This window comes from Anser cygnoides, chromosome 13 (assembly GCF_040182565.1).
Source record: "Anser cygnoides isolate HZ-2024a breed goose chromosome 13, Taihu_goose_T2T_genome, whole genome shotgun sequence".
In the NCBI taxonomy this organism is placed as follows: domain Eukaryota; kingdom Metazoa; phylum Chordata; class Aves; order Anseriformes; family Anatidae; genus Anser; species Anser cygnoides.
In genome coordinates, this window is record NC_089885.1 from 1,593,441 (window position 1) to 1,618,859 (window position 25,419).

The window sequence follows — 25,419 nt, forward strand, 5'->3', positions numbered from 1 at the left end:
GTAAAGTAAATGGTTAAGAATACCTGTTTAATAATTCAAGCTGTGATCATATGGTGGTTGTGAGTAGAAAGAACTTTATTTTTCTTTCCTCTTTCTGTTTTTAGATACAAAATAATTTAAAAATCTAGAAGAAGCAGGTGTTCTTTCTTCAACTACCATTCCTGTGGTTTTATATACATACATGTCTAACTCTAATACTGTTCATTTACAATAGCTGTAAAATACCTATATACCCCTGTAGACTGCTGTAACTATTACAATTTATGCTCTAATGATAGCTAAGGAGCCCAAGTAAAATGTGATGTTCAGCTCAACTATATTTGCTTGTATATATGTTTATGATAATATATTTCTTTGCAAACTTATTGCAATTTCTGAAAAAAAAAAAACAACACAACAAACCATCAGCCCTCTTGGTGGTAAAATAACTGAGAAGCAAGCAGAAGATATACTCTGGCTCATATTCATTTACTGTCTATGTACATATTTAATGTTCTTATTGCTATTATTATTATTGCCATAGTATGCAGCTAGGAGAAAGGAAAGTCTTGAATACAAATTGCTTGCAATCTAATTTTCAGGAATGATATAACAAATATGAACGAAAATCACACAGAGGCAGAATTAGCAGTAAAGAGGATAGCAGCAGTATTTAAAGGCTCATGCAGTTAAAATAAGGTTTTTGGGGACACCATTACTTCCTTTATATTCCATATTTTATGTCTCATTTGTTTACTTTCTTATATTAGATTTAAGTTCAATTTAACACCCTTCTTAAGGCAAGATGCAATGACACATGGGTAGCAGGCTGCATTTCAATGCTGTCATTGAAATGCTGATTTCAAATTCCAGTGGCTTCCTAGAGATGGCTCCTCCAATGTACATGCAAGTCAGTAAGGAGCCCCTGTGACAGACTGGAGCTCATGTGCTCAGTTACAAGCCAGTAAAAACTGGTTCTGAAAGCAATATTGGGTTAAAATTTCAGCTGACAAAAATAGGGAGAAAATTCAGCTGAATTCAATAATAATGTTAGTAGTTCATAAAAAGATATATCTATTATTTATTTTTAAACATCCTTTGGCTCTACTTCCATTGATTTTATGGCCAGAAATTTTGAAGATGTAAATAAACACATAAATGTGCACTTCTCTTGACTTTCATTCTCAAACGTAAACTGTCTAAAATGTGAAATCAGATGAGCTGATTGTGTATTTCCCTGTCTGTGTTTTCACTTGAGTCAACGTAAACTGATACATAGTGGCTGAGGATTTGACCCTATCATTAGAACTTGCTGCAAGGCTGGTAAATAAAGGGAGATAATTTACTAAATATGATAATAAATAAAGCTGTCAAAGCCTATATCTACAGGACTTCTGACTTGAATTGAGGCCAATGAGTTACTTCCATTTTTGTTATTAAAAAAAAAAAAAAGGTAAAAACAAGACTGGCCAAGCATTCAAGCTTTCAATTTTGTAGATACTCAGTTATAAAACCTGGATGGCATCCAACACCAAGTTCCTCTAAGTTATGCAAAAGACAGGAGGGAGCAGAGCTGAATTCCAATCAGTATATTACTATGCATCATGCTCATTGATTTTAACAACAGCTTTGCTTCTTTTTTAGAAGTCAATTAAAATAGCAGTTCAATTGATAAAAAAGAAGTCTTGCTAGATTAAGATTGATGTTAAAATGCCTGATTGTACACAGATTTATTATTAATATAAAATGCATACATGCCTACAGACTGTTTTATATACTTTCAGAAAGCGCCAGGGCTGGCAGTTCTGCACTTCAAGGAAAACTCTGATTAATTCCTGTTTCCCACATTGATTTAGATACTGAGATAAAGTTAGATGTCTTTTCTAGCATTTCCGTTAACTTACTCATTTCTGTTCGATTTAAAGAGTAGGGAATTCACACCATGCAAAATTTCAACTCTTTAAAACACAACATTTACAGCGTTATTCAGAACATGCTACCAGTGGCTTCTATCCAAAAATTTTAGACATTTTATACTAATACAGTGACATGACTTTAAAATGGTTGTTAATTGCAATTAAGAATTAAAAATGTTAGGAACTGGCAGAGAAAGAAAAGCTTTCATCTTTTCAACTAGGTCATCCTTCATCTCATCCCCAGTTACCTGCCTTCTAATTTATACCTCTTAGCATTCAAAGCCATTTTATTTCAGTGACGGTATCAGGACTGATCTTTAAGCGACATCTTTAAACTAGATTTCTATTTTTTTCCCCAGAAAACTCTTCCATTGTGCTTTTTTTTCCTTTTTTTTTTTTTTTTTTTTTTTTTTTTCCCCTTTAACTAAGGGCTCCTAAAAGTCTGCTCATTTCCACTGAGAACTGGTCCAATCCCCGGAGCTTTCCTTTACATACATTTTCAAAGTTCAGCATAATTCTTTTTGCCCTACATTGCAAGCTTTCTAACACACGTCCTATTGGGCCAATCATGGCATATTAAGTGCTTAACAATTTTATTTCTAAAATATAACTCGCTAGAAGTTTTCAGAAGGTATCAGCAGAACCTTATCCAGGATAAGGGCTGCTATCGACGCTACATTTTTTTTTCCAGCAGTACTCAAGGATTCGTCAACAGCAAGCATTAAATCCCCTTCGCTATTGGCTTACTAATTCAAACAGAGAATAAGATGGTATTTTTGCTCCTGATGCCCTGCATAGTTATTTTAATAACCAAGTCACCAAGGAAAGACGGTGTCTCTGGGTACATCCTGCTGCTCCTTTGTCTTCCTCCCCAGCTAGACTGCCACAGCTCCTTACACCTCCACCAGCTCCCCACTCCATTAGCATCCCATGCAAACATCTCATTCCTAAAGCTGAACTCCAGGACCCACATATCTCACCTATCCTCCAAGGTCCTTTTTATTGGCAACAGCAGCCTCAAAAGTCCATTTCTCCCTTTCTCTTGTGCTTATTTGCATGGTGTATCCCATGCACAGAATACTTCTCCTCCTTTCCACTATGAAATCCTCACATAATGTTATCCCACCAGGTTCCCTCCATCTTTTGTCCAGGGGATTTGAAAACACTGTAATGTGGGCAAGCTGACGTCCTTCTGGGTAGGCAGGTACACTCCATAAAGCTCCTTTGATCGTGGTAGGCATGAAGGTTGGTTTCTTTCTGGTAGGTACCAAAAGAAACTTACAATTTACAGAAATAACGATGCAATGATCAACTCCTGTGATCTAGTGGATACCTTTGGAAGGACAGAGAATATAGGACAAAGGCACACCAAAGTCATTCCTACACTGCATACCCTCGCTGGATGGAAGGTGAAGGGGGAGGAGGAGGAGTACACAAGTGCTTTTATGCACCAGCAGACTGACCCAGAGGCAGGTCAATCAGCAGAGCTCTGCATAGCTTCAGGTTTGCAATATTTCACTGAACATTTTAAGCCTTCAGACAGAGTCCATCTAATCCTGACCAATTTGTGCATTTCCTCCCCAGGAAATTTTTTTTTTTTGGCAGGCAATATTAAGGATCGTGCAGAAGCAAGTGAAAATGAGTTAAAAGATCTGGCAATCAATTTCAACAACAGAAAATATAAACTGCATAACAGGAAAACTGCAGGATGAAGTACTTTAAAATGTAACTGTGATGAACCACTTGGCCCTGGCAAGGTAAGCAGAATAGATGACTGACTACGACCTTTCCGTTTAAGACTTTTATTCGGCAAGACCCTTAAAAAAGTATGCACCGTACAGTTACTTAACCATAAAATCATACAGAAGTCAATCGATTAGGTAAAGTGAACCATGGAGGTCACAGCTTGAATCCTGCCATTTTAACAGCACATCTTTGCCATTGTAATAAGTTCAGCAACCTCTCTGGACAGGGCTAAATGTGTGTGAACTAGGATAGAAAGGAGGCAGTCAGAGGATGGGAAAGAAAAAACCCACAGAGCTTTTTTGCACTTGCAAGATCCTCGCAAAGTAATTGTGACTGCCAAGTCTGAAAGATGTCCTTTCAAATGGTTTCTTTACACACGGTAATCAGTCTGGCCATATCATCCAAGCCTTGGGTTTCTGATTGATAAGCACAGTTGAAAACCAAACTGACACACTTTTAAAATAAAAAATACATGAGATATGATAACCAAAAAGAAATCCAGAGATTTAAATAACTATCTCTGTATTTTCAGAGCTAACAGATGTACCTTCAGAGATAATACTTATCCAGACCTGCTGTAGTTAATAATGCAATATTTTAAAGGCCAAAATTCGCATCTGTACTACTGGTACAGACATTTTATGGAGTATTCATGTGAAAAACAGAATGGATTTCATAAAAAACTGTTCTGCAAGGTAGCAGTCTCTTTGAGCCTTAGTGTTACCTAAATGCTGAATGTTGACCATCTGTCATTGTAATCTGTGAGTTCTCCTGAAAATAAATATACACTACGTATGCACTGTTAAAATCATTCTTATTAGAGCCATACGGTAACCCAGCCAGAGGGTGTGAGGGTGTCTGAACATATGCGGTGCAGGGCAGAATCCACAGCCTGTCTGGATACATGCAGAGGCTCTAAAATACCATGGCTTGCAGGAGATGCCCTGGCCCAACACCCAAGGTGTGCCCCAAGAGATCCTCTGCACTGGGCAGAGGCTGGCACCTGTTATTTCCCCCAGCACAAAGAGGGTAGTTAGATCTGAGAGGCAGAATCTGGCTCCAAGTCTGCCGCTGTGCTGCAGTAACTACACATTGTCCTTTGCTCACAGCTTCTTCCTAAGACATACTTAAGTTCTTAGTTGAAAAAGAAGAGGAAGAAAAAAAGCAATTATGTCTTGAGGTCAAGTCTAACAACCAAAATCAAACAGAGATCAAACATCCTGTCAAGCGTTGGAGGAGTTTGGTTTTGAAATTCATGGCTGGGGCCCACCATTGATACAAACTTTCCATCGCACTTCTTACAAAGTAGAACTTTTCAACCCAATTTTAGTTCAATGGCTTTCAAAGAGAACACTGCACTTTACACAAGAGGAAGCCTTACCCTTAGCCTTCTCTCAAACGTGGAGATATTGCCTTTGGTCTGCTCCCTCCTTTGCCTCCATTCAATGAGGTTTGAGTTATGCTCTCCAGGAAGGGAGATATTGCACTTCCCCAGAGTGGGGCTGACGACTCCTGCTAGGATATGAGGCTCCGTGTTAAGTGTGATTTCCATTCCGCTGGCAAAGGTGACTCTCAGAGACCCATCTGGGCTGACCCGGTAGATATTCTGCGTGTTATCTGTCAGAAAAACAACAACCCGAAACAGGGAACAGAAAATTTCAGATCTCCAGCTTTATGAAACAAACGTCAGGTGCAATGTCAAGCCTTGTTTGCCCCGAGTATACAGATCACTGACCAAACACCAACAGCGGTGTGATTTTTGGAACCTGGAGGTCTTCACGTGTCTTAAGAGCTTTTTATTACATCTGTCCTGATGATTTCCATTGTGAAAGTTCCCTGCAGGAGGAATGAAGAGTTTTTGCTTTTAGCCTAACAGTACATAAACTCACGGGCTGGGTTTTGATCACCGATATTCTGATGATTTTAACATGTTAGGATCTGTTAACAGAATAGCTCACTGCTTGAATGAACGTAAGGGGTATCTTGAGATCAAACAGGAAAGCTGTTTTCAAAATGTCTTAAGATGATGGCCAGGCTGCTGTTCTGCCCCTTTTCCCTGTATCACTGTACTAAAACCTTCTCCCATTCCCTGTTAGCAGCAAGACCCTGAGGCAGAGGCTCAGTGACAGCCAGCCACGAGCCCGTGGGCTGGTGTGAGAGACCCTCTGGGAGAGACCCAGTCGTTGGCAGAAAATTGAATGGCCCAGCAAGGGTGGCACAGCAGGCAGCTCCAGAGGCTCAGCACTGTGCTGCAGAGGGCAGCTGGGATGACAGCTTATTCCTCCTCCAAACACGGCCAGAATCACACTGAGGGTCCACAGCAGGTCTCCAGTGAAATGATGCAAAGCCACACAGTCACCATACGCTTCCTGCCTCTTGCCTGTGCACTGTAATGCCTTCACTGCAGGCACAGCTCTGCCACACCGCCTTGCATTTGGCACAGGGAAGGGACATGCACACAGGAGGCTACTGTGGCTCAGCTGCCGGGGGGGGGCACTTCTTTATGAATATGTATGTTTAGGGTTAAGGGACAAAGCCAGTCTCACCTTTAAAATGTAACTGAGCACCTACCAGCTAGCGACTTTTTTTTTGTGATGCTAAGAAAAAGCATCTTTTTCTTAGCTGTTGCACACCAGCTGAAGTAATTGGGCCAGACCTTCAGGCGCGAATATATGGACAACAGTTGGGTATGTCAGAAAGTGAAGATAATAGATATTGCATTAAAAGAGACTTTTTGACTCAGAGGTAAGGATACAATGCCTGTTGTTTATTCACGGATTGCTTCACAGTAGTTTTACAGAGATATGGAAATATGCAAAGTATATGAATTCATAAATAGGATAGGTATAATAACAACTATAGCTGTTCATTTCTTGCTCTGCTGGTAGTGTGCTAGCTCACTGTTCTGAGACACAAAGCAGTAATATCCCTTCTTTGAGAAGCTTCGTATTTAAGACAAACATAATTGGGCAGTCAGCAGATGATGCAGAGAGCAGGTGGGATCACTTGGACAAAGCCTAACAAGTGATGCTGCAATATAATATAACATAATTCTTTCCATTTATTCAGTGTTGTCTCTGCAATGCAGTAGTGAAGAGGGATGAGTGAATATCTTGTGAGTTCTTCCTATTTTTTCCTCATACAACTAAAGCTGAGAATGAAACACATTAGTGAATTGCTCCGAGTTACAAAGCAGACCTTCTCTATAACAGGCCTGCAAGAAATGCAGACCTATTTCCCAGCACCAGCTCCCAAAGCTTCTTCCCTTCTCGTTGAACAACCCACTTGCTACAGAAAAATTAACACAGAGGAAAAAACAGATTGATTAAACTATGTAAACCCAAAACTTAGGGGATGAATCTGCACAATCTGAAGGAGGACACTGCGGCACTTCCATTAGGCAGAGAGCAAGTTCTTCTCAAAAGATCCAATACACCAGCAGACTGAAGCTGCCAGGGAAATACATGTGCACAGGGGTTGAGTTAAAATCTCAGTGCTGAGGCAGCCACCAGCAGACATTGGTCATGCCTTCCTCCTTCCTACGAGCACTGCCACCAGGTCACAGCACTACCAGAAAGAATGGGAGAGGGTGCATAGTGAGGGAGGAAGGCAGGCCACTTTCTTCTATGCTGGGAACAACAAGCAGCAGCTGTCTGCTGAAACAAGAATGGTGTCCACCCGCTGCAGCTGCCTGGCTGAGGCTGAAACCCAGACAGAGGGGCAACAACCTCCCCACACAGACACCTACACCCGGACAGACCTCCTGAGGACTGAAAGAGCTGCCCAGACCCTCAGTTGCAGGGAACTCCAGAATCTGGAAGTTCCTCTAGGGCCTGAAGACAGAGGTGGGTGTCATGGGTGACAGTGTGCCCAGCTGGACAAATTTTTTAAGCAAGTTCCCATGCTGCAAGAGGAGCTCACCAGGCAGCATAGGATCCAGGAATCCAGGTGAGAGACTGATGCATGGCATCGTACTAAAAGAAGGGAGATTTACATTAGATGTTTGGAGGAAAGTCTTTACGCAGAGGGTGGTGAGGCACTGGAACACGCTGCCCAGGGAAGCTGTGGATGCCCCATCCCTGGAGGTGTTCAAGGCCAGGCTGGATGGGGCTCTGGGCAGCCTGGGCTGGTGGGAAGTGTCCCTGCCCATGGCAGGGGGTTGGAGCTGGATGGGCTTTAAGGTCCCTGCCAACCCAAACCATTCTGTGATTCTGTGAATTCATGGCGTTGGCCAAACAAAGCATTTCAGTGCTAAAACAACAGCGGAGCAGGACACTTTTTGGTCAGTATTTCTCAGAATAACAAAGCTCAGTGTATTACGGGTCGGTCCAATTCCCCTGAATACTGACGTGGGAAATAGCGCGTAAAGCATGGAGCCTTCAGTGATTTTAGTAACTGGAATCTACCAACGGGACTTTTCTAGGAGGAAAAGCATTCACTGGTGGTTTGTTCCTAAAAGGAACCCCAGGAGAAATGTAAGCAGTATCTAGCTATTTGAACTGAAGCAAGGAAGAAACAAATGAACTAATTTTAGTGTCTTTTTGTCAAACAATTAAGAATGCAATAATGTTCAGAGTTTTAAATGTAATTGTAAGGGAAGAAATAATAGAAACGCCTTAATTACCTTGTTTTAAGGTATATATTGTAGAGGTAGCTGAGAAGTTTGTGGCTGTGATCACGTTCTCTCGGTTTGAAGTATCAAGTTCCACTCTTGTCAGTTTTTCAGCATCACTGTGGAAACTGCTGACTTCCCCAGTTGGGAATGTCGCGTTGGTCAGGTGGCCATTGGAGTCGTACCTGCAGCACATGATGTTAAAGTGAGCCACAAAAATACATCACTGTTGTCTTGTATATGCTACTACAATAAAAAAAAAAAAAAAAAGAAAAGAAAAGGTGGGGGGGAAAGTATTGTCAACACGTTATGAAAAAGTCAGTAAGTAATTCAAAACCTCTGGAGCACTGTTTCTAACGTGTCTCTTCAGTTCCACAGATAAACAGTTCGTTCTTTCTGATGGTTCACAGAGAAAACAATGCAGAACAATGGTTGGTGCTTGATACTGTTCCATATTAATGCCTCCGATCTTCAAAATCTTATTGATCCAAACACATCTTTACTCATCCAAGAGAGCTCACTGATACTGCAGACGTATTTGCATGAGTAAAACCAACCCATGTTCATAAAATATAAGCCTACTTGTGCAGGTAGGAAAGCATAATTAAGTTTTCACGTTTTATTAACTGTCTCCCCTCACTCACAAAGCATTCCTCAGCTGGTGTATCAACTGGCAAAGCCCCACTGCCTCCAATGGGGAGCTCTTCCAATTCACATCAGCAAATGAGCTGGCCATGTCTTTCACTTTCATGTGCTGGCATCCTTTCTTTGGGACCCTTATTTACCCCTAATTACTCATAGAAAATCTGTATGCCACAAAAAGTATTGGTGAACAAAATCAGGAATTTTCTTTTCCACCCGATATAATGAAAAATAGAGCAGCTGTTCTTTTCAAATGAAACACTGGAGAATGAACGTATCGAACATCTTGCATTTTTTTTTGACAAATAAATTCATTAAATGTTAAATACAATATAATCTTTCTCTCTTTCACCTCTTCCTGCTGTCATATATCACGCGATTTCCTCGCATTCCTCCCTCGTGCCACTCTGTGCCAATTGACTGGGTGCCACACCCAGTGATTAAAACTGATTCAGAGCACTACTTTTCATCGTAAGAAAACTCTGTGAATGTTGGGCAATTATATTTCATTTACTGCTTGATCAAACAGATATGACAGCTTGCTAAGTTACGTGAGTCTTCTACCATACCACAGAAAAATCCTCAAATCATGCATTTTTAAGGTGTAAATGCAGACAGTTTATTGGGATGTAGCTGTGCTTATGAGTCAGGATGCACCTCTGCTAAGGACCCACTTTTGCTGCTGGATGCTGCTAATAATGAGATACACAACTCCCCGTGTAGCTGAAAATGGGAATCATAAGAATCACACAATATCCTGAGTTGGAACAGACCCACAAGGATCATTGAATCCAACTCCTGGCTCTGCACAGGAGCACCCAGAAATACAGAATCATAGACTAGATAAGGTGCTGAACAATTAAAATGAGGCTGCAGAGCACATGCCAAGATGGTCCCACTAACTTCAAGGAGAACGCTCAGCTAAGTGTCTCAGTAACAGTGTGACCATCTACAGGGCTTTTTTATTCCAGATTGCTCCAAGAAACCAGCCCTCTGAGGACAGATTCTGCCACCTTTCACATGATGAATAGTAGCACACTTGGACTCTGTTCTTATAGGGAAATGTCCTACCCATACTAATAGGGGCAGAATCATGACATATTTCTTAATGTTAATTTGGTGCCCAGTTATGCCACTGTTAATCATGCCAGTGACTCAGATAATTGCATTGATTTCAGTACTCACATGAGGAAGTGCTCACCAATATTAGAAATGCACGTTTGGGGATAGAGCTTCACAATCTATTTGCATTTCTGTGTGTAGAACAGTTAAGAGTTGTATCATTTCGAAGGGAAAGTGGTCTAATTAATTTTTTCAGAGAGGGTTGTTTCTTGCAGGTGTTTTCTTGTCCTTGATTTAATAGAGGCCCAGTGCCCCCCTCCCCTTTTATGGCTTTAATGATATAATATTAAAAAAATAACAACCTAGATGACTGAAATTGTACATTAGCTATAATTTTATGCAAGAGCTCTTTCAGTACTTCCATTCCATCAGATTAGAGTAGATGGATGACAAGTACTTTTGTAGGTGGTTTTCTACCTCTTAATAATCTCCCTCTGTGAGTGAATCTGACATCTAGGTAGATGTTCTGAACAGTCCATTATCTTTGCTCATATTCCCAAGTATGTGTGATATGTGTTGTTAAACAAACTCATCCCTATTTCAGCTTGACAGTGCTATGGGTTGAACTTTTGGATGTGAATGCAAAACTTGTTTAAACAGAAAAGGTGATTCTAAGCAATTGGAGAGTTGCTCATACGTTAATCCTCTTGGCTCCAATACTATGTTTATACATGACTTGAAGCAATTCACATCTAAGTTACCCTTACCAAAAAAATCTAATTTTTAAAGTGAAATCAGGTGTCAGTTCAGAATGCGACCTGTCTGGAAAGAAATGTTTGCTTAAAGGATGACTAAGGACCATCATCCCCTATGACCTATTAACAGCAAAAAGGGAAAACCAAGTCCTGAAATCCCATCTATTCAGCACAGCATTCGTTATAGTCAATTGTCGCTCTGACTGCAGCAGCTTGGCTGACACTGGTATCTCAACCACTCAGGAAGTTGTAATATATTACGAAGATGACTTGAAATATTGGCCTGAACAATAAATATTAATAATATGACTTCACTATTTAATCTTGCTGTTATTTTTGTAACGTTAACAGCTGTAATTCTGTTAATTCTACCGACTGATCTAGATTGGTAGAAGTACACGGTCACGCAGTCGGTACAACTGAAAGGACAGTGTCTTTCCAAGTATCTCTGCATGAAAAAATCAGTATTACATACAATGGCAGGCACCTGCAAGCAGGCAAAATCCTTTAAAAGAAAATCTCACTAAGCATGAGTCCTACTTTAACAAACTACTTGCCAGAAGACAACAGGCATGAGCAATAATTGTCTGAAAAGGTTTACACTCAGGGTCTGTTGGACAGAATAAGAGTACTGATATTAAAACCACTGAGAAGCACATGACTGCACATAATCTGCTCTAACAATCAAGGCCCTGCAACAATGCATGTTGTTCAGCATTTTAAGAAGTAATAGATGTGACTTGGAGCTACTGTGAAAGCTTTTTGAAAGTGTCATTGGTCCATGGTCGGGACTGATCCCATCCTCAGGTAGGGATTTAAATGGATCAGTCCTGGTGCTGAAGTTATTCCAAGGAAGCACATATTTGAATTAAGTTCTGCATATAACAGGTACCACTCTTCAGTCAATGTTTAAACAGCACCAGCACAACAGTGAGCTTTGTATTTTTGCACAATACTTTTAACTTCTAACAGTAGGTGCCTGATAATGAGACGGGAACCAGGAAGGCCCTGTATGGTTTTGTTTTCCTGCTTATTGTCAAAAATGGCCCTAATTGCTTATACTTAGATCAACTCTGTCAATTCAGCCTGCTTTCGGCAGAATAATGGAAGGCAGAATAGAAAAACATTCCCTTGAATAACAAATCCCATACTCTAGGCAGCAGTTTTCTCTGCTTTTATCCTACTTGCAGTTTAATAAAATGTAATTCTAAAAAAAATGTAATGATGGTGACTCAGCTGCCTCTCCAGGTGACTTATGCAGTAACTTATTTCTCCTCAATGTGTGTTCTGTTCATATCTCACCTGGACGTCTTTTCACTTTTGTTTTTGACCATAAACTCCCATGCCCTACAGAAAGCCGGCATAATTCTCCTGGAACTGTGAACTGATAGTGCAATGTTAACATATGACTTCCATCAATCACTTGTCACATCCTCTAACAGGGATAATGACAATTAATTATAAATAATGAGAAATACTGATACTTCACACCTCTTTACGAATCAAACGTGAATTTTCTCTTGGGTTGCTCTCTCTTTGGGACCAGTCTGTGATGTTCTGACTGTATCTTTACTGTCTTGTCTTGCTCTTAAGGAGTCCTGTCAAATGTCTCAACCTCTTGCTTGTAAGGCCACTCCTGACACATATCCTTTTGCTATTACATACCTTTTTTTTTTTTTCCTTTTCATTACATATCCTCTTCCCCTGCTGACAGGACAAGTCCACTCTTGTGTTTGAACATTCCTTCCACTGAGATTCTAAGTTTCTTTTGTAACACTCCCTTCTCCTATGAGTATAGTAATTTTCCCTTTTTTGCCTTCCTCAAGAATTTTGCAAATCTTTGATTCATATCACAACTTGCCTCTTCTTCTTTAGATACCAAAAATTCCAAAACCACATTTGCATTTAGAGAAACAGAGATTCACAGTAATGAAATATGAATGACGTATAATTTCAGGCAGTTTTTTGCTACATATAATGGGCACTATGCACAGAGCTTTTACATATGACAGGCACTTAAGAAATGATAGTGTTTCATATTGTAAAAGCTTGTACAACAGCACTGCTTGTCCTTTCTCATACAGTGTTAGTAGCAGGGCGTCTTCTGAAATTACTAGAACTGACTCAAAAAAATTCAATGTTTGTTTAAAACAGTGTTCCTTACAACAGGCACTTAATGTCATGGACTTACTCATACACAGTTGTCCATCCATTTTCATCGCTTTTGGTTGCTAGAAGTCCTGTGTTTCCGGGATATGTCATCAGAGCCAGGTTGTAGCCTTGGGCATAAACCCTTTTCAGAACCCCATTGCTGCTTATGGTCAGCCAGTACACCTGGCCGCCCGGCACCACGACCCACAGGGGTAAGCCGCTCGTGTCTCTGCGGATGTGCACTGAATTCCCATTGCTGCTGGTGATCGTGCCGATATCCCCTTCACCGCTGTAGGTGAAATTGTAAATATAGTCCCTCGTGATGAGGTTCAGTGTGTGCAGGTGGGTGCCATTGATGGTGAACTGATACAGTTCTTGATCTGCCGGTGAGGCAATCTCGTACATGTTCGTGTCACTGAGGTGAGCCTTGTTCCGGCTGACTGCACGGATGCGAACATTTCCAAGGTCTGCTACATACAGCGTGTCATCAGGAGAGACTGCTAGGGAAGAAGGTGCTTTCAGCTTTGCATCTTTGGCATATCCACCATCACCTGTGGGAAAAAATGGCAGTTTCAGTAATCTGTAATGTCTGTATTTAAGCTGAATCTCGAAGCCTGCCACACTGCTTCTCCTCAGGATCATTTACTTGTCAATAAAATAGTATCTTCTTCCCATTAACTAAACCCCCATTGTCTAAAGTTGGTGCAATTCTAGATCAGTCTAAATAAAGACAAACTATAAATTATCTAATTTACATCATTTCTGCTAACTCCAAAACCCTGTTGCTCAGGGAAGTATTGCATGGCAAAATGTGAAGGAAAAAAAATTATGACAGGTAAGTTTTGTTTCCTATTTCTTGCCTGTTGGTATGTAGTCTGAATAGAATTGTGATATAAATAAAACAGAAAATAAAAATCAGTAATTTGGTTAAAATGACAGTGAACCAAAGATTAGTTTGTACTTATTAAAAGCTCACACTACAGGAAAATAAATTATAATAGCCAAAAAGGGCCTTCAAAATCACCCCTTCTGATATTACTTGATAATTTACTTGGTATATATAAAATACTGTGTATTTCAAGGTTCAGGGAGGATATTTGCATGACTGTGGGCTGTATATGCATATCTAAATGACTTTACATGGCCAGGATTTTGTGTAACTAACAAGAAAGCATATTAAGCCTCACTCTTGGAGAACAACATGTTACTGTTTCTATTGCTCCCCTTCTCCTGACCGAAAAATGCAATTTGATGGAGATTTTCAGCATACCCTTTGCTGCCTTGGAAACAGACAAATTAGCTGGTCTCTCTGCCAGCCTGACCCTGCCTTTCACCAACCCAGCACTGGCACAATCATTAGATTTGCCACAGGTTTTATTTTTTGAACTGAGGGGAGATTCCCTCAATAGGAGCACTGGACAGCATCCTATTCAGCCCCGGTCAAACAGAGGCGTAACTGAAGCTGGCAGCTTGTGGCAAAGCTCATGAGACTGATTAGGAGCTCTGGGTCAGGAACTCACCTCCCGTGGAAGACCGCTGACATTTTTTTTCTCTCATTTCTTGACATACTTAATGTTTTCTTGTCAGTAATTTACCTTTTGCTTGAAACAGGGGGCTTAAGAATTATGATGGTATTACGAAACTGAACAAAGTAGTTCTTGGAGATGACAAGATGATAACATACCACATTCCTCTGTAGATGGGAACACTCTCCTTTGTTCTATCATTAAATACATTTGTATGAAAAAAAAGTCAAAATTAGTTTTGTTGCATTTAGGGGAGAGCTGTGCTGCTGAGAATGCCCAGGGGCGTGGTGTGGGTCTGGGACTGGTGGGCCCAGTTTGAAAAGCACAAGGAAGCAGACATTTTGAATAACATGTGCTTGTATCATTTAGCTAGGTGTGCCGTGGGACACGAACAATGGGAAGGTGTGAGCTAGTGCTTTTCACTGGATGTGGAACATTCTGGTACTCTCTGTGGTGAAGAAGGCTGCCTGATCCAGTAGCATTTAGGTGCAATCTGCACTGGGGCTGATACCATCTTCAGCATGAGTAAAGCTGACACAAAAAAACATACTTGGAGATCATTTTGAATTGTGTGTAATCTCTGTATTCAAACAGGAAAATCTAAACCCACCCAGAGGTTCCAGTGCCAACTGAAAGACTCACATCTCTGCACCCAATGGATTAAACAAAGAGCTGCTGATAAGGTTTTCAGTTTTCCAAGAAAACTGAACTATTGCTTAGTTCTTCTTCCTTCTGTCACTTTGCTGGTCTGCAGCTGTGCTGGAAGGTCTCAACAGACCAGGGACAGGAAAAAAAAAAAAAGTGTTGTCTTACCTGAAAAACAGTCACAATTAGGATCAATCTTGCAGTCACAATCTGATGGGGCTCCAGCGATTACGGAGATCTCACCGTTGGTTGTGACCTGTTGTATACGGTTGATCTTTCTTTCATCTGTCTCTGCAATGTAGAGGATCCCACTATGAGACACAGCGATGGCTCTGGCTGACTCCAGGGTGGAATGGATGGCCACCTTGCTGACAATGAAGTGGTCGATGCCCGGCACCTGGCAGTGAATGGGGCGCCCTGCAATGATGCGCACGCGCCTGTTCTCAGAGATCTGCAGGACGATGTTGTTGTCCAGGATGTACAGTGAGTTGTCTAGGGGGTTCACTGTGAGGTCTGTTGGCCACTCTAGCCGCACCTGGGAAAACAAATTGAGGGGAAGGCAGGGAAAAGAAGACAAGAAAAAAAAAATGATTACAACAATAAGACAATTGTGTTCAACCATCTCTGATGACCATGTCATCAAGGCACTCAGTGGATTTGCCCACTGCTGCTATGCTACTATGGGCTACTAATTGTGTTTGGCAGAAAGTTCTAAAAGCATACTCTTTTCTGAGATCCAGCACCAATATGAAACTAAACTTGATTTCAAAAGTAATTTTGCACCCTCTGAAATGTATTTGCACAAGTCCATTAAGGACGGAACTTTATTATACCTTGTGCACTCATGCAAATAAAAGCATACACTTCATGTCACGCCGTATCAGCCAGAAAATTCTCCAGGTCTGAGTGTTATTGTTCCAAGGCTGCAGTCAACACTGGCAGAGTGGAAAACAGTTAGAGGTTGTCAATGTCCTAACACTTTAATTGACCGTTAGCACAAAAGGAAAATGACATAGTAGGAGAGTACGACACACTGCCACAATTTAGTTACCAGGCCAGAAACGTTAATAAGACTGATGTGCCATAAGAAATACAAGCTCATTAATTCTTTGTAACACAGTAATACACCAATATATCAGACTTCACATAATACAGTAGCTGAGCCATAATTACTTATAAATGATTTTGGTTTGTCAATTCAATATTTCAGTCATGGATTAAGGAAATTCTTCATACTTAAGGTGAGCTTTTTGCCTTTTTCCATGCAAGTGAGAGTACCAACCAAGCAAAGTTTCCAAACTGCGTTGGACGAGATGCTAGAAGAATGACCTCACTCGCCTGATGCTTGTTGCATCAGGATCTGGAGGAATATAGCATGTTCCCAGTTAGAGGTGGGGCAGTCTGTCACCCTGAAAGACAACTGGTAGGGAGGCTGCTGTCTGCAGAGCATGCTTGCCACAGCTTCAAACTCCTCCTATTGAGAAAGCTCAGTAAGTGGTGGACTGGGAAACAGCAACGGAGGACACTGGTCCCACTCCCCAGCTAATGGCTGATGGAGGATTTGGGCTGCAGCTTGTCTGTGGAAAGGTCAGAGAACAAGTGAGTTGCAGAGATTGCAAGACAGTCTATTTTTGTCTGAGGGTGCTTTGCTTGTTATCCTTTGTGAAGAGATGGCTGCTTTTATCTGAGTGGAATTTTTCTGGACTAAATATTTCAGCTATCAGAAGAGAATAAATGCCAGGCTAAAATGCAATGGATTTATATGCAGTTGTCACAGAAGCTTCCACTATTTCATTTACCGATTTGGTTGCTTTTTTTTGTTAATTTTTCCACTGCACTAATTAAAAGATCTATGAACGTAGAGACCGCAGATGCTAATACAATGCTCAGTGCTGCGGAATAACATATGGCGGAGCGTGTGGCCATTGCAAGCCACCTGCTCGCCTGGGGTCAGCTCAAGCACCAGGCTGAAGGCCAAGTCTTTGCCTTTCGCGAGCATCGGTATTTCCTGAACAACCTCATTTCCACGAGTACATTGCTGGTTTGATAATTGATGCTTTAATAAAGTGAGGGCACTGTGGCTACTGTGTCTTGCCCTGCGTGGTTACATGGTGCGCCACATAATTACGAAGGCTCACGGAGTAATCAAACTCCTCCTCGTGCCCAGTCCATTTTACTAGACAGCATAATAACTGGCATTAAGACTAATGCTGTTGGGTTCAAGATCTCTTCTGAACCAGGTGGTAGAGTCATTCCAAATGATGATAAATGTGGTGAAACTGTTGGAAGCAGATTCCTCCCATAAAGGTGCTGAATTCTGGGCGTGTGAGATTGCCTAGATTTCACCCAGTGTGTTAAGGCTGCTGTACACAGAGCTGCTAGTTAGTGTTTTCCTCGCTTCAGCTGAGAGCTCACTAGGAAGCTGAACCCTCTGCAAGGCTATTTGCAGGAAATTTGGAAGAAACACATCTGCAATGTACCTTTAATGCTGAACATTTGATTGCTCTATCAAAGCAAATGGATTATTTTTAATAGCAAACAGACATCCTTAACTGCAGTGCCTCCTTCACAGATCACTTTGCTGTAAAAATAATCTTTGATTAACCATAACTAGATTAGTAGTGAGAAAAACTTCGGGCTGAAACTACCTATTTTTACCATAATGACTCTGCATAACACCTGCCATGTCTTAATACCTGGTTTTCCTTCATGGACCAGGCACGTTGTCTTTGCCCCAGTGACTAAATTGAATTCCTCCCACTGTGAAGGTATGTCTGGTGTCTTGCAGATAAACAGAGACTGATTTGGACCAAAACAACTTTTTCTCTGATAGATTTGAGGCTGATTTTGTTTATTGAGGTAGAACAAGCTTTTATGGAAATGTCCATTTCACTTGCAGCGTGGTGCCTACAACCCACGAAGAGGTTGAGCCGTAACAGCTGTCATTATCTGCAAGCACATTTGCTTTCATACTGATCACTTCTGTAAATCTAGCTGCATTATGATAAAAACAGGTAAAATTTGAGCTGGGGACATGTAAATAATTCTGGTTACTACACCTGACCTGTCACCTAGCTTTTTGCAAAGCTTGCAGAAGGATGGCTACAGCTTCTCACTCCTAGGTTTAAAGCAGTCATGGATGTATTAATGGTCTAATCCCAGGTGAAATATTAAAGCTAGCATGTACCTGTCTGGAGGCTGCAGCATAAAAACAGCTGCTGCTCACTGCAAGCTCATGCTAGTGCAACCGGAGGGAAAAAGAGGCCAAATAAAACAATCAAACATAGAAACAAATACAAAATGCTGAGCATTCTCAATCTGAGAAAGAATTTCACAGATTTAGAAAACCATCTGTATTGCTCTTGTCGGGATGTAGCTTCATGGCATCTTAAGCCTGTGTGAGCTGGGGCTGCTGCCGTCTCACCTAGCCCTTCTCCCCCTGCAGCCCCCACAGCAGGACTGCTCTTTAAGTGCTCCTGCCGTCTGTGGTCACACGTTGCTGGCTAAAAACTAATCACCTCAATCAGCTTAAGCTGAAGTGTAAGTGCACCCTTAGGTTCACTGTTACCTTAGGAAGTCACTGGTTGTTTCTTTTCTTTGCGAGCAAACCGCCCTCTGGCAGATTTCTGTGACCAAACCATCAGTTGTGCTTCATTCAAAGCCAATAAACATATTACGGAGAAGCACTTAAATTCTCATCTGATATGACTGTGCCTATTAAAAAGTTTTTCCAGACAAAAAACTCAGTTAGGGTTAGAATATTAAATCAGTTAATGTATGTTTAATCTGAAGCAGAACTTCACAAGCCCCCGTAGAGAGCCGTCTCCCATATATGTATTTTTTTTATAACTAAAAATTGTGCCAACCACGAGTGTTTTTTCTGATACATGATGGCTTCTTTTTTTAAGCAGTGTACAGAAATGGCATTGCGGATTACCCCGTTATAAACAAAGAGACAAGATTTGTTCAGTAGCAGTCAGCACGTTACTTCACAGATCGAAATTTTCAGGTGACAATCCTGTTTTAGTTCACCGGAGATTGAGCATATGCAATGGAAATCACTGCGGAAACAAGTGAACCCTTGAGCAATGAGACCTTTTGCATATAAGTATTAACATGTCAACTTTTCTGGGAATTCAGCATTTAACTGTCAACATAAAGGTTCCCGTTATATCTAATAATCAATGTCTGGTTTGAGAAGTGCAAAATTAACACCTACTGGTCTGGCTTTCTAATACATTTTTTCATGTCAAGTGTTCTGGAAAACACAAAGTGCACTAAGATGATTTCAATTTAAATGAATTCCCTCTGGGAGATCTACATTTAGGGAGATAAATAGCTCTCAGACCTGATTGATATTTTTTCCTTTCTTGCAAATATATTCATGTGTTTGTATAACTATCTACCTACCTATCTATCTGGTTTTGAAAACTTGAAATATTCCTCCCATAGTAAAGGATTAAAATTAAATAAATAATGTGAGTTTTTTTTGCAAAGCAGCATTCACTAATATACTTCTTGAACATACACAAACACAGGCAAACATTTCAGTGTTAGTTTGTGAAGAATACCATTTTGCTTTTGGTTTTGACCATATGGCTAAAACTTGTGCACGTTTTTCACAATAATTTACAACTGTGGCATTTTTGGTGTTATTTGAAAGAAATCAGATCAAACATACTCTACAGTTCATATCAAAGTAAGAAAAGTAATGAGGGAAAAATTTATCCTTGTACACAGATGCAGATTTCAAGAGCTTAACTGTTCGAGGTGCTGGGGTAAATTTCACTAGGATAAACTTCATTTATCGTGGATTAAAAGAAGCTGCACAAATCCATAAAAAGGCTCCACCATTGCTTTGATTTCTTGCCATGCATTGCTTGTATGTTTTGATTCAACGTCATGTAGTAGCATGAAATTCATGCCAAAATTTTTTTGATAGTCCTGACTGATGGATTACTTCCTATCTGTACTGCTCAGCATCAAGCACTTTTATTTATGCTTTGTGTGCGTTCAGCTCTACGATATGCATTCGCAGACCTGATCACCACCTCCTCCATATTTCTCTGTTGCTGCTAAATTCGTTTTCTCATCTCCTCCTATATATACTCACTTCAGCTGCTGTTTCCAGTCCTACCCGTGTTTCACACCACAATGTTATTCTAAATGGTGTTTTACTGTTTTTCACTTTTCTGTCTAACCCCTTCACTTTTCTTCTCCTTCCCTACGTGAGAAAAGGCTTGGAGGAAGGACTTGCCCAGGTGGTCCATCAGGGATGAGCATGTAGTTTGCAAGGCTGAAGGAGACTGGTTCTGCTTCCCTGAATGTTTTACAGGATGTCTCACTACATATATTTCTCTCTATTTTCTCACAGTTGACAACCACAGATATTTTTTCATCATCTTCTGTCAGTTTGATCTCACTTCTGGGCTCTTTCTTTTGTTGACACTGACACTGTCAGCTCCTCTCAGCAGCTTAGCTTCTTCCTTAATGGCACACAGAGCCACAATTCAGCTCATGCGGTCTGACACAGGGGAACACTTCCCCATGGTGGGATTACAGCTTCCTCCCACGCTGAATGAGCCTTTGTTTCTCATGCTCCTGATGCTGCATATTATAAAATTCGGAATTATACAGTTCAGCTGTAGCAGCCCCTGCTCTAAACTTTACAAATATTGCTTTCTCTGCGTTCATCGTTCCCCAGTGCAAAACCCAAATAAATGAGTTTTGCAGCCCAACGACCGCTTTTTTCTACCCTAGGCTGGGAAAGCAGCTGTGGCACATTTACAGATGCAGCTCAGAGGTTTAAGGCCACCAGCTCCCCGGGATCATGGCCCGGGTACTCTGCCTGCCAGCCTACCTCTGCCGTTAATTATTTCCAGTGGATGAGGGAGCAGCGGAGGAGCGCAAATGCAAGGACCACACCACCGGTTTTCACTGCTCGTCTTCCTTTGCTTGCCACAAGCTTCGCTGTGCTCTGTTTCCAGCTCTCTTGTTGTTTCATAATTTCTTATGATTTTTTTTTTTCTGTTTCACAACTTCAAAGACTGTATGAGGAATCTTGGGTCTACTAAATTGATAGGAAGAGTTGATTTCTATGGGGACAGGTTTCACGCTGCCTTTATTTAGTAACAGAAGATTATCCAGAAACACATAAGCCCATTGACTATGAAAATCAATGGGACTTAGATTCCTAAGCCATTTAAGTCTGTTTAAACATGGTATCCATGGTTTATACAGGTTATGAAAAAAATACTTTCTTAAACACCCAGAAGGAATTTAAGAAGTATTTCTAGCTGGCTGGTACCTCTGAGAGGAGGAATCTGAGACTCTTCAATTAAAATGTCTGAAAATAGACCATGAATTTAAATCTAACCCAAACGTGTCCTCAGTGCTGGAGTGGGAATAGCTGTCCTCCAAACACACCTCTACAGTTAATTTGCATGACCAAAAGGAGGGAGAGGGAGTAGCTGGAAATCCAGCTAACAGGACTATCGCTGCTGTCGCTCACTTTCTAACTTGCACTGCCAGGTACTGTGCTGGGAAGATGAGATGGCACAGAAGTAAGATTGCATAAATCTCAATACCTCTCTCACTAGTTTTGGCCTCATCTTTCCATTCTGGGTCCAGAATTTATGGATGCAGAAAGCCATTGTGCTGCCAATGCAGAAAAGGTGGGAGAAAGATCTTGAAAAGCTTAAACTGAGACAGTAATTAAAAGCTGTTTGAGAATAGTGAGAGGTGGGACCTAGTATGTTGCAATGTCTTTTGCTTTCAGTAACTCCTGAGGTTTATGAAAGCATCTAGCCTGAAAACTGAGAGGAAGAGAATATACACCGAAATGAAATTTCCAAAACTGAAAAAAACTCCAGCTCACAAAGAAAGCAAAAACCCTCCCTGAGAGCAACACCAGCTGCTGTGAACACATCGCCCAAATATTCTGGCTCTGCCCTGAACACTCAGTCAAACTCAAGACTTTTTTTTTTTTTTTTTTTTTAAATTAAACCTTCCTACAGGCTTGTGCCCAGAATTCTGTGATTCTGTCTCTGCAGAATCGTGAGCTGTGACGGCAGTGCTACTCCTTGGGCAGCTCTCCCCTGGCCCTGGGGATAAAAAAATTTCATGGATAAAAAAATTCTAGGCATGAAAAGCAATTGAAATAATTTGAGTCCTTACTTTTTCAGAAATTATCATCAAGATTAATTGTTATCATAACATGATTTTCTGCCATCGATTTTTCACAAGTATTTACACAATAGATACTGAAACTGAGCAGAATCAGTGTAATCCAACTAGCTGTCATCTTGCATTGAAAGCAAATGCATACTGCTCTTAGGCTTCAAACAGCTAATAAAAGTACTTAGGCATCCTGCATTTTGCAGAACAAACAAGAAAACTGTACGCCTTGCAGAAATTCTACGTAACTATCATTTATATCGAGTAGATACTTGCATGAAAACTCACTGGAGAGTATTTGATCCTTGTCTGAGACTATAAGCAGGCATTCTGTTTTAAATTTTTGTCAGCTAAGGGCATTGGTTATTGCTGTGATGCATATTTGGATTTGCATTATCAGATTGTGCCAGAAAAGCATACAACGATAAAGTTTAGAATGATAAAGTTTAGTTCTCAAGAAAAATCCAAGATGTATTCAGAAAGGCTTTCAACTTCTCTAGCAGATCCTGGATCTCAGGTTCTCAGTATTTTCTAGATCTAGAAAGCAACAGGAGTCTCTCTACACAGTGCTAGATTTAGATACTTCTAGAAACTGTTTTATAAAACTTTTATTTTCCTTTATTCCTTAAAACCCAAAAACAGTGAAACAAATAGTATATGTTATGAATCCTCCTGGATGGGAGCATGCAAAAATCATTTCACAATGAAATGACTGGCTTACGACTAGGCTACTTATACCAAGTTTCAATCATCTGACCTCTCCTGATTCCCTGAATTTTTGACATACCCTTCATGAACCATTCAACGTGCTTATTATAGTTCATGCTAGGAATAGCAAAAAATGTTGGCTTTGTTGTTACCATTGATATGGACACAGAAATCTAACTCTGAATTGGCAAGAAAAATTGAAGAAGAAACACATATGGATGGAGGACGTAGAGGGTTTTACATCATATCATCACTTTCTCCAGTTTTCACCAGAGATATCTACATGCTGTTCAGTTTTCCATTTTGCTTTGAGCAGTTGATTGAATGGCTACTGAGTGATGTTCAGATGCTTATGATTTTCCTGCAGTGTGACCTACATTGCTGAACTTCATGAATTTATCCTCCAAGGCAGTGTATCATTTTGCAAGCCGTTCCTGTCCCAGTGGAATCTATCAGCAGGAGATGAGGCCCAGTTTGTAAAAGCTGCATGTCCTTCAGACATTTTTAGCTAATTTGTTTGCAAATGTGAGCGCTATTGTCAGAGTAACATATTGCATAAAGTGCTGCTCTCTGTCATTCTGTTTGCGTCTCTCTGTGCCCAAACTTGAGAATGCACAGCTATAAATGCAACCTCTGTATGGCATGCTACAAACGGATACAACCAATTTCTGTCTTTACATTTGCTTTTTTTTCACCCTCCACTAACACAGTGCCTATTCATTCATTTTTACTTGGCAGAAACAATGGTAGAAAAGATGCTGAAGCCAAGCCAGCACCATGAAGAGGAGAAATCAGGTGTTCCTCACTGCCATCTCCCAGGCACAGCCCCTTACTTCTGTGGTTGCCACAGCTTGCTTATGTTTGACTTCAGCAGCTTGTAAGGATAAATCAGTCCTAACAGTAATACTGGAGATACCGCTAATACCTCCAAAGCAACACTTCTCGGTACTAAAACCTTTTCAGCCTTTGTTTATAACTAGCTTTGAGACCCAACAAGTACCCAGACAGCAAGGGAACACCACCCTCTAGAGTTCCTTCATGCTGCCAGGCTTCAAAGTCCTGCCCTTTGTAAGCAGTTATTATTACAGGGTTGTTTTGACAGGATCTACAGACTTTCAGGTTCCCCTTAGCACCTGGAGCAATTTGCAGGCCAGACTGATCGCCATGCTGGCTTTTCTGAACCCCCTCCCAGCAGCTGCTGTGGTGCAATGCTTTCAGTCATGCAACCATTCCCACACTTGCTTTTATAGTTTCAAATGCAGCAGTTTGCAGCTATGTAAAATTTCAATGACCTGACAATAGAATTAAATGCCTACGTGTTTTTATTTTTCACTTACACTGGTTTTATTTGTTTAATTTCAGTAAGCTTTCACCTGACCTGCCACGGAGAGACCAAGAGTACAAAGCCCAGCTCTCACTCTGGTAGGACAATCTAACTGACTTAGTGCAATAATTTCTTTCCCTGCAGCACAAAACATCTCTGAAGGAAGCACACCATCACCTTTGGTGACTGTGGGCCTCAAAGCTCTCTTGTATTCAAGCTCCAGACTTATTTGGTCTCCCTCACCCTAGTTCTGCGCAACATCTCAAAATGCCCAAAGCAGAACACACTGGGCAACCTGAAAGATTTGGAATAGAGGCAATAAAGCCAGCTCCAAGTGAAGTTATTCACTTTATAACACACAAAACCTGCTGCATCTGTGCCTTTTACTCCACAGATTGTGTTGGGTTGATTGGTGAGAGGACGAGAGATACACACACTCAGTACCAGCCCTGACAATCTTAGAAAAATGGCTGAAGTAGTAATCACCTCCATCAAAGCACATATTTCTTAAATTACAGGTAGGCATTATTACTAGTGGATGTGGATGAACAACTGGATTGAAAGAAAAGAAGGGACACTGCCTACTTGGCTTGCCTCCACATGCTTCCACCAATACCTACATTCCCTTCTCATCAGTGGGCTTAGGCTCCTGGAAGACAGGGACTGGGCTTTCACTGTCTGACTACTACTCTGCAGGACACGTGAAAACACATATACATACATGTATGTATATAGACATAGTTATATGTGCATATATAGGTATCTATTAAGTATAAATATATTCTTCATGCATACATTTTGTCCACTATGTCTCCTCAACAGATGAAAAAATCAGATATAGTCATGAATGTATCTCAACCATAGTCATGAATGTATCTCAACCCACCGCAGATTCTCACCAGCCTGGCAAAGCTGCACTAAAAATTTACAGCAGCGTAATTCAGCAATGCAGATACAGGACCTCTGCCATAAATAACTCATCACCAGACTCCATCATGCTGAAACCATATTAATCAGAAGATATAATCAAAGGCTACTTGTGCATACAAACTAAAATGTGAAGCAGCCAGAGGAACTGGGTGCTTGAGAAAGTGACAGGAGAACCTCAGAACTAGCCAGCCCTGGTTGCACCCAAGAACACTGACACAGGGCTGAGCTGTTACCTTCTTGCCAGCCA

The 25,419-nt window shown here is 40.9% G+C and overlaps 1 protein-coding gene across 18 annotated transcripts in view; it reads right to left on the reverse strand.

Moving 5' to 3' along the window:
- TENM1 (teneurin transmembrane protein 1) overlaps window positions 1-25,419 on the reverse strand; it is an 848,278-nt gene that overhangs the window by 14,962 nt on the left and 807,897 nt on the right. For all 18 annotated transcript variants that reach the window (XM_048070576.2, XM_067005240.1, XM_067005241.1 and 15 more), the window contains 4 exons: window positions 15,203-15,569; window positions 12,904-13,414; window positions 8,266-8,438; window positions 5,023-5,258 (listed from right to left, as the gene is read on the reverse strand). In XM_048070576.2, coding sequence (XP_047926533.1) covers window positions 5,023-5,258; window positions 8,266-8,438; window positions 12,904-13,414; window positions 15,203-15,569 — 1,287 coding nt within the window. The remainder of the gene's footprint in view (window positions 1-5,022; window positions 5,259-8,265; window positions 8,439-12,903; window positions 13,415-15,202; window positions 15,570-25,419) is intronic.